Genomic DNA, 15,625 nt, shown 5'->3' on the forward strand with positions numbered 1-15,625 from the left:
CCCTCTAACTGTTACCAGATGCGTGGGTTTTGTCGCCCCAGATCTTAAGGACTTCTGAAAATGAAGGCAGCCACCCTTGTTTCCCAGAGAGCAGGGACCTGTTAGATTACAGTGTGGGGTGTGCCCACAGCTAAGGCGGGTCCCCTGCAGGGCCTTTCCTGAGGTGAACTGCTAACGGCTCACTGCGGCGTCTCCATCATGGGTGCTCAGGCCCCGACCACGTGTTCTGTGGACTTCAGCCAAGGCGTCTGTCTGTCAGCCTGCGTGCACGCAGATCTGCGCGTTTGCTGTTCAGAAACATGAAAGCAAGCTGCCAGATCCGTTTCTGTAAGCTCCAGCTGTGGTTCAAGGGCTCCTGCAACCTCAGATGGGGGGGCGTGAGGACCAGGCACACGGGGAAATACAGCAGGTGAAGGCCGGAAGTGACATGTCGGTGTGCGTCCCAGTCAGCCAAGGGGGCCTCCACCTGAGGGAGGGAGAGTTCTGAGATGGTCCCAGGCGGCTGGACTCCATCTCCTCTTCATGTCTGTAGCGTCCGCTTTGGTTTTCCTCCTGGTGGGGCTGGAGCAATAAATGTTGGTGGGGAGTGGAAGACGTGCCCTCCGTGGTGACCTTTGTCTGTGAAATGATTTATTTCCCAAGTGGACTCGTTCTGGCTTGACTAACAAAGTTAGTTCACTTTTCTTCTAATAACGACCTTTTTTTTTTTTTTCATGTTTCAGCCGACCCCACTTGGGCAGTGTCCCGGATTTCAGGTTCCCCGTGGCCGACGGTCCCACAGATTCCTACAGCAGCAGTGCCGTGTTACGGCGCCCCCAGAAAGGCCGCCTGGCAGCGCTGCGAGATGAGCCCTCCAAGGCAAGGGCCTCCCTGCCTCCCCTTGCCTCCCTGACCCCCCTGCCTCCCTGACACCCCTGCCTCCCTGACCCCCCTGCCTCCCGGCCTCCCTGGCCGGCACCTGCCCCCACCCCTGTGTGCTGTAGGCTGTGCCACTGGTTTGGATGAAAGTGCTGATACTTCACTCTCTCTCTCTCTCTCTCTCTCTCCGCCTCCCATTTTCCTTCCTCTGGCTAAGCGTTTACTTTTAGAGTGTACTTTTCTTCAAAGTTTTTAAAGAATGGAAATTCTGATAAAATGTGACCTCTTAAACACAGCTCAGTGCTAACGAGTACAGCTTTGAAGTAGTAATTAAGCGGAAGTGAGGGCCGGCCCGGTGGCTCAGGTGGTTGGAGCCCCGTGCTCTTAATGCTGAGGTCACTGGTTCGATTCCCATGTGGACCAGTGAGCTGCGCCCTCTACAGCTAAGACTGTGAACAACAGCTCTCCCTGGAGCTGGGCTGCTGTGAGCAGCCAGAGGTTGGAGTGAGCTGCCGAGGGCTGCTGTGTGCTGCCTTGAGTGGCCAGTGGCCAGTGTGAATGGCCGCCAGCCATTCTGAGTGGGCAGCAGCCATCGTGAGTGACCGGCAGCCGGCGAGAGCTGCCATGAGTTGCTGTGAGTGGCCGACCGACGACCAGCGACAGACTGCCTCAGCCTGGGGAGCGCAAGGCTCATAATCCCAGCATGGGCCAGGGAGCTGTGTGCTACACAACTAGACTGAGAAACAATGGCTTGTACTGGAGTAGGGGGAAGGGAAGGCAAAAGAAATTGGGCGGGGGGGGGGGTAAGTGAATACAGGTGCAGTTGACCATGACCAAGACAGGTGTGAACTGTGCAGGTCCACATATACGTGGGAGTTTTCAGCTTGTGGACAGACGACGACGTGAACTTATGGTAGCAATGAATACGCACAGGGCCGTAAGTGGATTTTCTCTTCCTTCTGATTTTCTTAATGACATTTTCTTTTCTCTAGCCTACTTACAACATACAGGATATGTGCTAATCGACAGTTCGTGTTATAGTAAGGCTTCTGGTCAACAGTAGAGTACTAGTGGTTAAGTCAGAAGTCATGTCGACGTTTGACTTCTCAGACGTCCCTAACCCCGTGTCGCTCAAGGATCAGCAGCATTCATCTTTCAGTGAGAAGAATTCACACTTGGCAGTTTAAGTACCATCATACTTTTGTCTATTTAACAGCATGTGTTTTTATATACACTTCTATATCCTGAGCCCCTGTGTTCATTGAACAACTAGTTTGGGCCAGGCGTCATTAAACCCTCAGGGTTACAGCAGTAAATAAAAAGCAGACAGAATGCCTGTACCCCCGGTGCACACATCGCAGTGAGTAAAAAGTAAAATATGGTATGTGTGTTAATTATCTATTGCTATGGCAACACATTACTATCACGCTTAATTGCTTGATGATGGACATGACTACTTCATAGTTGTGTGACCGCAGGAGCCAGGAGCCTGTCGGCAGGGTGATTCTGCCTCGATGCCTCCTGGGCTGCAGCCCTCGGAAGGCTCAGCTGGCCAGAGGGTGCAGTGGCCGGAGGGTACGCGGCCGGCTCACTCACCGGGCAGTGGGCTGGAGGGCTCAGTTCCTTTCGTGTGAGTGTCCTCACGACACGGGGGCAGCTACCCTCAGAACTCATTCTGAGAGAGCAAGGAGAGAGCCCCGGAGCCTGTGATGCCCGAGTCTTGGACACTGCACCCCTTCACATCCACGTGTGCTACCTCGTAGGGTGAATCATTAACTCGTGCCCCACCCACGGCGGGTGGGAGGAATTAGCCTCCACCTCTCCAAGGGAGGAGGAGTGGAGAATTCATGGACATAGTTTAAACCACCACAGTATGTCAGGTGGTAACAAGCAGGGAAAGGAAATCGGGGGTACCCGGCGTTGGAGCATGACGAGGGGAATAATAATTTTAAATAGGGTGACCAGTGAGGTGTCACCAGGAGGTGACATTTGAGCAAACACCTGGAGGAGGGAAGAGAAGTAGCCGTTTGGAGCCGCACGGTCATGTCAGCAGGTTGCTCCAGTGGGTAGAGTGGGAGAGACGAGTGGGTAGAGAGGACTGCGACGTCTGCTGCAGCAGCTGAAGGATGGGGTCTGTCTCCTGAGATGGGGACACTGCGGCAGGGGACACGGTGCTGGGCCGTGGTGGTGGTCAGGTTGGCAGGCCTGTCAGACAGCCAAGGGCACGTGGCAGATAGACGCTGGGTGTTCCAGCTTGGAACGAAGACAGAGGTGTCAGCTAGAGAGAAAGACTTGAGGTCGTGAGCACACAGGTGGTATGTAAGGCAGGGGACAAGACGAAGTCACCAAGTGGGTGCCTGTTGATAGAGGAGGTGATAGAGCCATGGGGCACTGCAGTTTTCCAGGGGTGGAGATTGACAAGGGACAGCAGGAGCCCGAGGAGTGAGGTCGGCGGGGACCTGGAGGGTGGGGCGTGGAGCCAAGTGAGCCGGCCGGTCAGTGGGCCAGACCAGGTGAAGGTCAAGGACGGTGGTGCTGCTGGAGGGACGACTGTGCAGAGCCTGCTGGCAGCATGTTTGACACACTGGGAGGAAGGGACATGGAAACAATAGAGGCAGCTCCTTGGAGAACTTGGACTCTAATTGGGAACAGAAATGCAGTGGTAGCTGGAAGGAGACGTGGCGTAAAGATTTGTGGTTGCTCTTGTAGTGTTTTAAGGAGGGAGAAGGGAGAAAGCGTTCTTAGGTGATGGGAATGAACCAGTGGAAAGTGGATTATCCCAAGGGGGAGGAATGGTAGGCGATCCTGGAGTAAGCCGCAGGGGTGAGCCTTAGGTGGGGCTGGCAGGGGACACCAGTGCTCAGGCGTCTAGAAGGGCTCCCTCCTGGCTCTTATGGTGCATCAGTGAGCTGGGAGGCAGGACCCTCGCTGGGGTGGGGGTGGGGCATGAAATGAGCACACAGGAGGGACCCCCGAGCCCCCAACACGCACACAATTACACATGGTGTGCTTCCCGCGTTCCCAGAAGGCTTTGACTCAGCGTCGAGGCGCCTTTCTCCGTGAGCAGCACTCCCCAGAAAACGTGGTTACTCCCTGGCACTGAGGGGACCCCTCAGAAGGGCCTGCCAGCCCGCCTTTGGCTCTGCTGCCCCTTCTTGCTTCTCTGTGTGCTTGTTGCCATCAGCTGTAGACATGGGAGCTTGGGCCGTCCAGTGACGCGGGTTGTGTGTTGCTTAGAACACAGGACGTGTGACGCCCCTCAGGTGAGCCCAACTGCTCTGAGCTGAGGGAGGAATTCTTTCTCTCCCCATCAGCATGGCTGGTTGTGGTGTGACTGTAGTGCCTTAATGTTCCGTTTGCGTCTCTGACTCGGCCGTATACCCATGGTGCGTGATGTCATAGAAATGCCTCACATCACGCTGAGACGTGGCTGTCACGGGGCCGTCTGACAGATGTGTCTCCTTCCGTTTCTGAAATGCTGCTCGCTTAATGGATGCCAGCAGCTTATACACATGACCCCTTTTTCCAAATTCTTTGGGCTTCCATTTAACAGTTTTGTAACCTTCTGATAGGTTTCTTTTACGTCGCTGTAACGAGGGCTGTTCTTTTCCGGCTCTGCTGAAACACGGTTTTCTTGTTTATAGGTACAGACTCTTAATGAGCAGGATTGGGAACGGGCCCAGCAAGCCAGTGTCCTGGCAAACGTGGCACAAGCATTTGAGAGTGATGTCGACGTGTCTGATGGCGAGGATGACCGGGACACTCTCTTCAGCTCAGCTGCTCTGTTGTCCCCCAGTGGGCAGGCCGATGCCCAGACGCTGGCCATGATGCTTCAGGAGCAGCTGGACGCCATAAACAAAGAGATCAGGTACGCGTGATGATACACGCACCGGAGACGGGAGTGCCTCTGGGGAACTGTATGCTACTCAGAAACATCTGGAACACATATGACGAATGTTTCCTAAATGTTCTACAGTAGTAACTTACTTTAAGAACTTGAAGCTCTGCAGTTGCCCTTGGTTATAATATTGGGTCAGCCAGGGCATTCTCTCCACAACTGTGGTCTCGGCACGTTGGTGGAAGGTACTGTGAAAGGGTGACAGGCATTCCATCCCCTCCCCAGAGAGCAGAGGACACAGCTGGAGAGCTCTGCTGACAGCTCAACTGTGCCCACCTGTGCCACTGCCTGGAGCAGACGGGGCTTCCAGCAGCAAAGCGGCTGGGCTGCAGAGAGCTGAGAATGCATTGGAGTGCGTCTCCCTAATCCGGGGTGCAGAGGAGAGGTGTGCGTGGGCTGGCACTCTGAGAGGCAGGGAAAGGTCCACCAGCACCCCCCTCCCCTGGCCGCACGCTTGGGAGTAAGAAGCCCAGGATTCCAGTGACTTACTAGGCGAGGTGTCAGCTCAGCCCATGGGCAAGCAAGGGTGAGTGTCAGTGGGCAGTTGAGGGAGGGCCCCTTGTCACCCCCCTGCCAGCCTGAGTGTCCCCCAGCCCTGACCCCCAGAGTGGGCATCCCCCAGCCCTGAAGAGAACCAGTGTGTGGCCTTGGGAGCCTCACGTTTTCCGGTGTGTCACACGGCCGCCTGGACGGAAAAGCTGAGGTTTTATGGCTGGACAACAACTGGTCACACTTGTATTTTGCTGAATTAAATTATCCCTCAGGTGGAGGTTGGTTCATTGTAGGACCGTGAGTGGGTAAAGGATGTGTGTTTGAATCTTTTTTGCCTCATCAGCATTTTCAGGGTGTTTTCTTTAGAAACCTCAGCAACTATGGTGTAAATTTACAAAACGATGGGCCCGCTGTAGGGTGGAATCCAAAGAATTGTCCAGGTGGTGACTAGCGGGGACCCCAGGCCCTCCCGGTGCCACCCCTCGCCTGAGGCCACTGAAGGCCATCCACGTGCCAGTGACCCCCGTGGGTCCCCGGTGGGTCCCGGTAGAGCTGCTGCCCAAATCTTATGCTTGTAAAGTTACCACAGGCAGGAGGGAAAGAAAGGTTGGAATCTACATCGAAAAGAGCTGAGGCTTTGAAGTAAGAGGAAGTTGTGCTGCCTACCTTTTTGACTTTATAAGCTGACTTTTCATGAGCCGTGTTTAATCACGGAAGCGCTCCGAGACACTGTCTTTCCCCTCATCGTGGGAAATGAGGAAGGATTCCATCCGTCAGCTTCTCTCCCTCGCAGGGTATTGTTAGGTACAAGTGGTTTTTCTTCATGCGACAAGTCGACCTGATACAAATGGTACATTCTATCCACTGAATCAATGACAAAGAAATACTTTCAGGGGATGTAAGTGGAACTTTAATTAGAAAGGTTACTACAAGGGTCCTGTATGTGAACATTAGAATAATTATTTGCATAGTCACAAACTAAAACTGCTCCTTAAGGGAGAAGGGCATTAATCCTGCATTCCAGCTGACACGAAGCCAGGACTTCAGATGAGGCTGGGAGAGGATTCCATCAACTGATAACTTCCGTTCGAATTCATCCTTAAAAAAAAAATCAGCTCAACATTCTCATCTAGCCTAGAGACCTAAGTGTTCAGGGGCTCCTAATTGCTTTGTGGATTGCTTTGTAGTGTCCAAGTTCCCGGTTTCCAGTTGAAAAAAGTGGCAGAGAAGTGTGCAGCTTTGCTGTAAGAATGGGGGGCGTAAGGGCTGAGGAAGCCCATCGGAATTACAGTGCCACTAAGGAAAATCGGACACGAGTTATCAGACGCAACTCTGTAAGACTCAGTGGAAGATTTCCTTCATGTTGTTCTAAAATTGAGCAGATTGAAAAACTGAAAAACAGAACATTTTTGCCGAAGTGTTCATTGTTGCAGCAACCACTGCTGGAGTGTACTTACTGTAATACAGAATGCTGCACAGACTTTCTATCCAAAAACGGTAACGTGTCTGCTGGTCAAGTCAAGGGGCCTTGTTCATTGCAGGTTGATACAGGAAGAAAAGGAGAGCACGGAGCAGCGGGCCGAGGAGATTGAGAGTCGCGTCGGCAGCGGAAGCTTAGACAACCTTGGTCGTTTTAGATCAATGAGCTCCATCCCCCCGTACCCTGCTTCCTCGCTCGCTGGCTCCTCACCCCCTAACAGCGGGCGGTCCACCCCACGAAGGATCCCACACAGTCCAGCCCGGGAAGTGGACAGACTAGGTATCATGACTCTAGTAAGTACTGGCCTTTGCTCCCTGCCAACCCCCTCCCCCATCACACCCAAGTTAAGTCCCGAACTGGACGAATGTGCTTTTTGTTCTTTTATCCCTAAGAAATCAGGGACTTTGCTTTGCGTTTGTTCAGCTTAGAGGTTCAAGATTTTGAAAACCAGCGAGTATTTAATCATTCAACAATAGCCCAGTGGCAAGTTAATTTTAATGTTTGGAGGACCAGTTTAGCATGTCATCATGAATTCATCAGAAGCTTTTGCTTGTGTAACTTTGGGCACAGGCAGCTAGAAGGGGAAGTGTTTTCATTTCCTAGGAATAGACGGTTTAACGAAAGGAAGTGTAGGGAGCCTTCCTAGCACATTGAAAAATGTGCAGTCCATGCCGTTGTGCTTTACACTGTGGATGCCTAACTGGAGCGTTTAGGGCCAGCATCACAAAGCAAAACAACGAAAGCTAGACCGGGCCACCTCGTCTCACACTCCGTGGCCTGCTCAGCACAGCTCTGCATGTGAAACCAGGATTACGTCGCTTGAAAGCCAAGTTCTTTGTGGCTTCCTAGGGAAGCATCTGGAAATGCAGTGACACAGTGTGCAGCTCTGAAGAATGTTTTATAACTTGCTCATGGATTTAGTTTAGGTTTTAGGAGAGCATTGCTTCACACACACTGAAAACATTCTGCTTTTTAATTGTACTTGTGTTATTATTTTTCCTGTTACCATCCATTTTCATTTTTACTTGCATCGTTAGCCAGCATGTAATTAAATCAACTGTGAATCATCTTAGTGGCAGATGGTCCATTTGTAAGTAAGTGGTAACTGGTCCATTTTGAAGTATTTGATGTACTCTTTTTATAATGCACATCGTTAGCTAATACCTAGTATTTTGAACTATTTTATTTGTGGTGTCATGCTTATTTCCTTTCAGAGGATTTGTGAAAAACAGTTCTGTATATCTTCCCCTTGTTTTTGTAATTCTGCATGCTGGCTGCATGCTGCTTCCTCATTTGGTTTTGATTTCCTGTGTCATCCTTTTGTTTGTTTAGTTACTGTGACTCCAGACCTCAGCTCCCCCAGTCTGTAGTTTATCCGTCCAGCTGCCCTCCCCTCTCCATCCACATTTCACACCCCTCCACAGCATGCTCAGGTAACAGCCTCAGTGCTGTCTGCAGTGTGTGTGCGCGCGCACGTGCCATCACCGCTCAGTGGGGTTTCTGCTCTAGCTTCATTTCTCATCGAATAGCGATACTTTTAGCTGTCACTGTATCGTTGATGTGGATACAGGCATGCTGTAGATGGATCGGAGTGGTTTTACTCAAAACGATGTAGGATGTGTGTGATTCCTAATGAAGTGCTTCTTGCATAAAGAAGTAATCCGCTCAGTGTAGAATTAATGACATCTTGACACAGACAATATGCCTTCAGTTCTGGTGTTTATATTCAAAACCATAAATCTCATCAACTTACTGAGCATGCGTAATTAATGCCTTTAATAGACTATTTTAATTAAAATACCACGTGAGTTATGGAATGTAAAGATTCCACCTGCTATCGTGTGGGCTTTTATTTGTTTAAAACAATTTTAAATTACAGTTGCCATCCAGCCTTGTTTTATATTCGTCTCAGGTGTACTGCTACTTTAATTCTTACATATTTTCACAGGGTATCTTGCTTTAAGCAATAAATTTATTTTTGAGAAGATTTAAATCAAATTCTGAGTAAGGATTTTACGTTAATGTACAGTAGGTGATTAACCAAAAGTAGGTTTGTTCCCGTTTTATAATAGGTATTACAGTAATGTCCTCATCAATTAGATTGATATTTTAAAGTATAATGTTTTCCACTAAGGAAAACTAAGTGATAGAGAGGTTTGGCTTAGAACAGACAACTATTAGGGCCCTTTGTTATGTAGAATGCCTACCACGTAAATTGCATATGTTGTAATAGAATTTTATCTCCCTGAGTAATAATTTGTAGTGTTTCTCTAGTAAATCTGTGTTTAAATTTTGTGGTTGAAAAAGTTTTATTTCCGGTGACGTTTTCTCTAAATCTTGCCTCACTTCTATGTGTCCTGTCGTTCTCTGTTTAACATATTTGCCTGTACGGATTGTTGGATTTTTACCTTCCAAGTGTGCAGTAAATCTGGTTTCTCTTCATTTCTTTGCATGCGTCTATCAGCCTAGTGATTTAAGGAAACATCGCAGAAAGGTAAACTATTTAGTAGTTTCATGTACCTGTTCCCCTGTGAAGTACTGAAGGGTACTCACCGTTTTATACCAACGGACGCTGTGAAGCTGTGTGAGAACGAGTGACTGGAGCTTTGATGGAAGTGTTGGCACGCGTGCGGCATGTCAGTAGCGATTGTGCTGCTGGACGCAGGCCATTGGTGGTGTGCGCAGAACATTGGGACACGCAGAAGAATTTGCCTTTCTCCTACCTGTTTGCCTTCTAGTTGTCGCATTCTTATTACAATAGACATAGCAACTTTAAAAATGTGGATTTATTGAAGCAGAGCCATAGTTTGAAACTTTGGAAAACACCAATTTTAAGACTCAAAGCTGGCAGCCTATAGTAAGCTCTGGCCTGTGCTGAGTGCTTTATGAATCTGTTGTCTGACCCTCAAACACCCTTACAGGGTACTGTTACCGCATTTTACAGATGTGGAAACTGAGGCTTAGAGAGCCACACTCTGCGCAAGGTCGCAGCCAGTAAACAGTGCAGTACGGATCTGTCTGGTTTCCAAGCCCGGACACGGAGCCACTTCCCCACCCCGCCTGCCTTTTCTTCAGATGCTCTTAGCGCCTTTCCAGCTTCCCCAACAGAAGGAGGCGATCAGGGCCTCTTCTCCTTAGAGATGACCAGGAACCGGGCCCCGTGTCTCCGAGGAAGTACAGTGCGTTAGGGAACAGAGCTGTTGACCCAGATGCCTTCCTCAGCACTTTCACGGCCCGGCCCAGGCTGTGGCCCCTCCCCACACCTGCCTGGTGTGCACTGGTCAGGGGGCACGTGAGCTGGGCCACAGCCGTGTGGGTCCCTCCACGGCCCAGAGCAGTATGGTCATCTAGCCAAACTTGGGCTCGGGTCCCAGCGCTGTCAGATTGTGACCTGCGTGTGCTACTCACCCTCTTTGAGCCCTGGCTTGCCCTCCCGGGAGGTGAAAACACCAATAGAATCCCATTCCTCAGGGGACCCTGGGCGGTGCCTGTCTGCACGATCCTCAAGGGGATGAGGGGCCTGCACGGCCGTGGCACAGCGCCCCGCCCCCCCCCCCCGTCTGTCCTGCGACTTGTGTTTGCATTTTCCTGTTGCAAGACTGCCTCAGTGAAGGAAGTAGTGTGTCGCGTTATATCCACAGGATAGCCTGGTTCTGTTCTTGGCGGGAACCTGAACTCGCTGATTGGCCTTGCTCAGGGCGGCTTGAGGATGGAACCAGGCGTCCGTGCAGACACGGCCAGCGTGTGCGTGCGCGGTCACCCTCTTCCTATCAGTGTCATGGCCGTGCGCCCAGATGACTTTCAGCCTCATGCAGCTCCCCGTCTAGTTGAGTCTGGAATGGCATGTAGGCACACGTCTGGGTGGGGTGCCCTTCCTGGAGGAAAGTGGAGGGGGCGGGCGGGCAGCCGGGCGGCTTTGAAGGGGGGCGGGTCTTGGCTCGGGGAGCTGCTCGTCTCCACTGTTTATTAATTTCAGGCACGGCTGTCACTCCCCATGCTGTCCTTTTTGATTTGGTTCGGGTTTTTTTTTTTTAATAAATCATTGTTTCAACTTGAATTTGAAATCTGTCCCTAAGTTTCACATTGATAATTTCTGGCTGTGACAGCCTTTAGTTGCCTGACGATTGTAAGTAGAAATCAGGAGACGATGCGGGTATCCAGCTGTTGCTGAGGTTGTGTCTTGAATAAGTTCAGCTTCATTTTGCACGAATCACTGTGGCCCCACAGTGGCTCGGGCCTCCTTACGCCATCCCGCTAAAAAAAGCACAAGTTGGCTGCTAAGTCTCATTCCCTCACATGCTAGCCATGCATGTTTCATGAAATCCAGCCTTACCCTAACGGCACAACCCAAGTTTGCAAGTAAGTGCTGAAGGGGTTCATCTGTTCCCCATCCTCTCATCCTTGCAGACAAGCTGGGGACCTGAAGAGATCCTCTTTCATGCAAGCCTGGGATTACTTTATCTAAGCGTAGTGAGAGCACGATGTTTTTAAACCGCAACTGAGACTTCAATTTCAAACACCCCATCTAACTAAGTGTGATCGAGAGACACAAGCCAGACGTGGGGGTTCGGGGTGGCGGGTCAGCCGCCTTTTCCCCTGTAACTGTTGTTACAGAGCCCAGTAATTTGCATGATTGTTAAAGACGACCTGGGTCGAGGTACAAGCTGTTTCTCCCCCTCCCCCACCCCGAAAGGCCTGGACACGTGTGCCAGGAGGGGTCTGTTTTCGTTGCTGTTGGTTTTGAATGGTCGCAGGACATCCGCACCGTCCTCCCCTGCCCATCATCGGTAGCGCGCGTGCGGCCTGCGGCCTGTAGTGCCGCATGCAGATGTCTGCTGCCCCCTCAGTGGCTGTCCTCACAGGGTCCTGGGACTCCAGGGAGGGCGACCCCTTGGCTGCGAGGACACCCCGGAAGAGGAGCGTCACTGGGTCCTGCCCAGGCGGCCTAGGAGCCGGGCTCTGCGCTGTCCCTGCCCTGCCCCGTGGTCCTGTGTGTCCTAAACAAGCCACCCTGGGAAAGCGCACGGGACCAAACACGTGGTATACTCAGCAAAGCATAACAGATAGATTTCACACCAGTTTGTGGTTGTAGTTGAAAGCCTGTGTGATTTTTGTTGTTTTTATCAAGTTTATTGTTAACTAATTTTACGCTATCTCGACCACTCAGTTGCCAGCTTCCCGAGAAGAGGTACGAGATGACAAGACAACGATCAAATGTGAAACCTCTCCCCCGCCCTCCCCGAGGTCCCTTCGATTGGACAGGCTGCACAAAGGGGCTCTGCACACGGTCAGCCACGAGGACGTCAGGGACGTCAGAAAGTAAGGATGCGGCTGGGCGGCCTGTAGCCCCACTTAGAAACATGCTTGTCTTTCCATTTTCAGCCTTAAGAAACCCAATAGGGCCAGCCCGGTGGCTCAGGCGGTTAGAGCTCCATGCTCCTAACTCCGAAGGCTGCCGGTTCGATTCCCACATGGGCCAGTGGGCTCTCAACCACAAGGTTGCCGGTTTGATTCCTCGAGTCCCGCAAGGGATGGTGGGCAGTGCCCTCTGCAACTAAGATTGAACATGGCACCTTGAGCTGAGCTGCCGCTGAGCTCCCAGATGGCTCAGTTGGTTGGAGCGCGTCTTCTCAACCACAAGGTTGCCAGTTCAACTCCCGCAAAGGATGGTGGGCTGTGCACCCTGCAACTAGCAACGGCAACTGGACCTAGAGCTGAGCTGCACCCTCCACAACTAAGACTGAAAGGACAACAACTTGACTTGGGAAAAAGTCCCGGAAGTACAAACAGTTCCCCAATAAAGTCCTGTTCCCCTTCCCCAATAAAATCTTAAAAAAAAAAAAAAAGAAGAAAGAAAGAAAAAGAAACCCAATAATCTTTTCTTGAAAAAGAAAGTCAAAACAATGATTTTAAAGAAATACAGTTAATTCATTTGCATTTATTTAAATGACATTCTTGGGATGCTTGCCACTGACCTTGAGCCGCAGCAAAATCCAGCAAAAGATGCGTATCTGAGGAAAGTTAGTTTGGAAAGAAAGGAGTGAAATGGTATCAGCAGTTTTAGAAAAACCATCGTTTCTTCAGCATTTCTTGAGATTCCACAGATTGACTATTTGAGAACTTTGTTTCTGTTCTTGATGGAGCATTTGCCGAACACCTGGCATGTTTCCGATGGTTGCGTCCCAGTGGGCCAGTCAGTGCCGCGCGAGTGCCCTTGTGCCTTTCCGCTGTTGAGCTCTCCACATCCTTGGCTCTCAGAGTGCCTCCTGCAGGAAGCCCGCCAGCTCTGCTGTGCCTAATGCCATCCTTCCCAGACCTGCTGCCTGTCGTGTTTGTCTGCACCAGGCAGTGGTCTGGAGGGCATCGTGTTCACCTTGACAGCCACCCTGCAGCTAGCTACTCGCACTCTCATTGCCAGGCCGACAACAGTCAGCCTTGGGGCGGGGGGTTGTCGAAGCTCTGAGAGTGGGGCAGCTCCGGTTTTGTGGGCGCGTCTCCACTAGCTGAGGGAACCCTGAGGCACGGTCAGTAGAGCCCTCTGCGGCAGGATTTGGAGTCAGGGCCTTCCTCGGAGGGAGACTCCAGGTCAGACAACCCCAGCCTCCCACGAGCACTGCTCCAGTGGTGTCACTGGGAGCACGTTTGGTGACGAAGGTGCCATACAGGAGACTTGCAACGTTTGTTGTGAAATTTGAAGAGCGGGTGTTAAAAATGTGCAGATTTCTAGTTCATTGGAATGAAACGTTTTGTTGTGATGCAGGCGCATGTTAAAGGTCCTTTTTTGTCCCGAAGCTCGACAGGCTCCCAGGATGGCCCGGTGAGCAACCCCAGCAGCAGTAACAGCAGCCAGGACTCGCTGCACAAAGCCCCCAAGAAGAAGGGCATCAAGTCCTCCATCGGCCGCTTGTTCGGCAAGAAAGAAAAGGGCCGCCCTGGGCTCGGCGGCAAGGAGGCGCTGGGACAAGGTTGGTGGGGGCGGTCGGGGAGGGGGAATGGCCGTGTGCGTGCCTGCTGTGTGCCCCCAGTCCTTCCCGCTGGGGCCTGTCACACCCGTGGGTGTTGTTGGGCAGAAGCCACGGAGGGCCACGTTTCTCAGTGGGCGCACATACGAACCCAAGAGCCATGGTTAGCAGTCGTGTGCCGTCAGTAACGGCCTGGTGCTTGCGGGCTGGCCGCCTCGAGCGTCCTCACGTGGTGCTGGTCCAGTCAGCAGCTCAGCCTGCAGGGTTTTTCACTCTCCCTGCAAACTCTGCCACCTCTCATGGAAACACTTAACCTGGCCGTGGTGAACTTGCTCAGTGTTTTCATTCTGCTTCCTCCTAGCTGGTGTGTCAGAGACAGAAAACTCATCTCAAGATGCCTTGGGACTCAGCAAATTGGGAGGACAGGCTGAAAAAAATCGTAAACTTCAAAAAAAGTAAGATTTCTATTTGTCCAGCTCACTGAACCGTTTTCAGCTGTGTCTGATTTTTACCTAACGTTTATTTATTAAATGGCCTATCTAGCTGTGTGTGTATATTATCTTCTGAAGTGATTAATCTGGAGCCTTTATTAAACTCTGTTTCCTGGAGGACTGACAGCATTTATGAAATTCTGAAAGGGCTCACACATGGGCTCCCGGCCCACCTTAGAAAGTTGTCTCACAAGGACGTGAGGGTGGAAGGTGGTCGAGAGGCCTCAGAGCACTTGAATGTGAATCCTGGCTCCACACACAGAGCTCTGAGGCGTTAGGAAAGTTCCTTGGCATTCCGGTGCTTCCGTGTTGTCCTCTGTGACATGGGAGTAGTAGCAGTCCGCCCCTCATGGCTCTTGAGCCGTAGCAGTGCGAGCGCATCTGCAGAAGTACACAGGAAGCCCTTCAGACAGCGCCACACGCGGGAGGTGTGTGTGACTGCATGCGCAGCTGCAGCCACTTGGGACTCACCAGCACTCAGAATGGGCTGTTCATACAGTGACCTGTCAGGAAGTAGCCATGGCTTTGCCCTTCTTCCCTCCTCCACTAGATGTTGGTTTTTACCTTAAATAGACTCTCTGTTTTGTAATCTGTTTATTACTAAATTTTCATTCTGAATTGCCTTGCTTCTGAAAATAAGTAATAACAGTGGGACTAGTTTTCTTTTTATTTAAACATTCTCCATTTTATTTTATTTTATTTTTGTTTTATTTTAGTTTTTTAAGGAGGGCACAGCTCACAGTGGCCCATGCAGGGATTGAACTGGCAATCTTCATGTTACCAGCACCACGCCCTAACCAACTGAGCCAACCGGCCGCCCCACGTGGGACTAGTTTTCTACAGAGAGCCCAGGCCTTGTGTCACCCCAGGAGGGGGCACGAGGGAGTTGTAGGAGCACAGCCCTCTGGGTCTTTCCCGACCCGGAACAGGTCACGTGTTGGTGGGTGGGCCATATCCAGACCAAAGGTTAGCAGATGAGCTAGAGGGGTTGAAACAATAGCCCAGTGAACTGACAACTGAAAAATAAAACCAAGCCCTCATCTACAATAAGAGGCGGTTTATAGCCCGAGAGGTCAGCCGTGGCCTTGGGAACCGGAAGACCGTGAGGACTGGTGGTGAGACAGTGCTAGAGATGGGCTGAAACCTGGTGGGTTCTGTGAGGAACCTGATGGGGGCAAGGTCACGGTCCACCCTCGAGTACCCTGAGAAACCCACGCTGGTCAGGAACCCAGGCCTCAAGGCATGGTCCCCGTCGCATTTGAGCCCATGGGGACCCTCTCCACTTGAGGCCCCTCTGCCGTCAGCCCCTGGAGTTGCCGGTTGCTTTTTCTTTGTGAAATACGCCCAGTTGCTGCGCTCTTTTCAAAACTCATTGTAGTTGTCTTGACTGGCACACTATTGACTCAACTTCAGTGAAGGGCTGTTGTCTCTATCATTGCTCACA

The 15,625-nt window shown here is 51.3% G+C and overlaps 1 protein-coding gene across 11 annotated transcripts in view; it reads left to right on the top strand.

Moving 5' to 3' along the window:
- The window catches only part of PPFIA1 (PPFI scaffold protein A1), an 83,913-nt gene that overhangs the window by 47,238 nt on the left and 21,050 nt on the right, over positions 1–15,625 (top strand). For 7 of the 11 annotated variants that reach the window (XR_016018427.1, XR_016018426.1, XM_088789771.1 and 4 more), the window contains 7 exons: positions 723–858; positions 4,503–4,726; positions 6,790–7,021; positions 9,193–9,222; positions 11,896–12,047; positions 13,521–13,693; positions 14,052–14,145. Coding sequence is in view for 9 of the 11 variants with exons in the window: in XM_088789771.1 (XP_088645897.1) it covers positions 723–858; positions 4,503–4,726; positions 6,790–7,021; positions 9,193–9,222; positions 11,896–12,047; positions 13,521–13,693; positions 14,052–14,145 (1,041 nt within the window). In the remaining 2 variants the exon portion in view is untranslated. The remainder of the gene's footprint in view (positions 1–722; positions 859–4,502; positions 4,727–6,789; positions 7,022–9,192; positions 9,223–11,895; positions 12,048–13,520; positions 13,694–14,051; positions 14,146–15,625) is intronic. The other 4 variants (XM_074336870.2, XM_088789773.1, XM_074336874.2 and 1 more) reach the window with 1 other exon arrangement.

Source organism: Rhinolophus sinicus, chromosome 14 (genome assembly GCF_057876585.1).
Source record: "Rhinolophus sinicus isolate RSI-liver-muscle chromosome 14, RSI-T2T, whole genome shotgun sequence".
In the NCBI taxonomy this organism is placed as follows: Eukaryota; Metazoa; Chordata; class Mammalia; order Chiroptera; family Rhinolophidae; genus Rhinolophus; species Rhinolophus sinicus.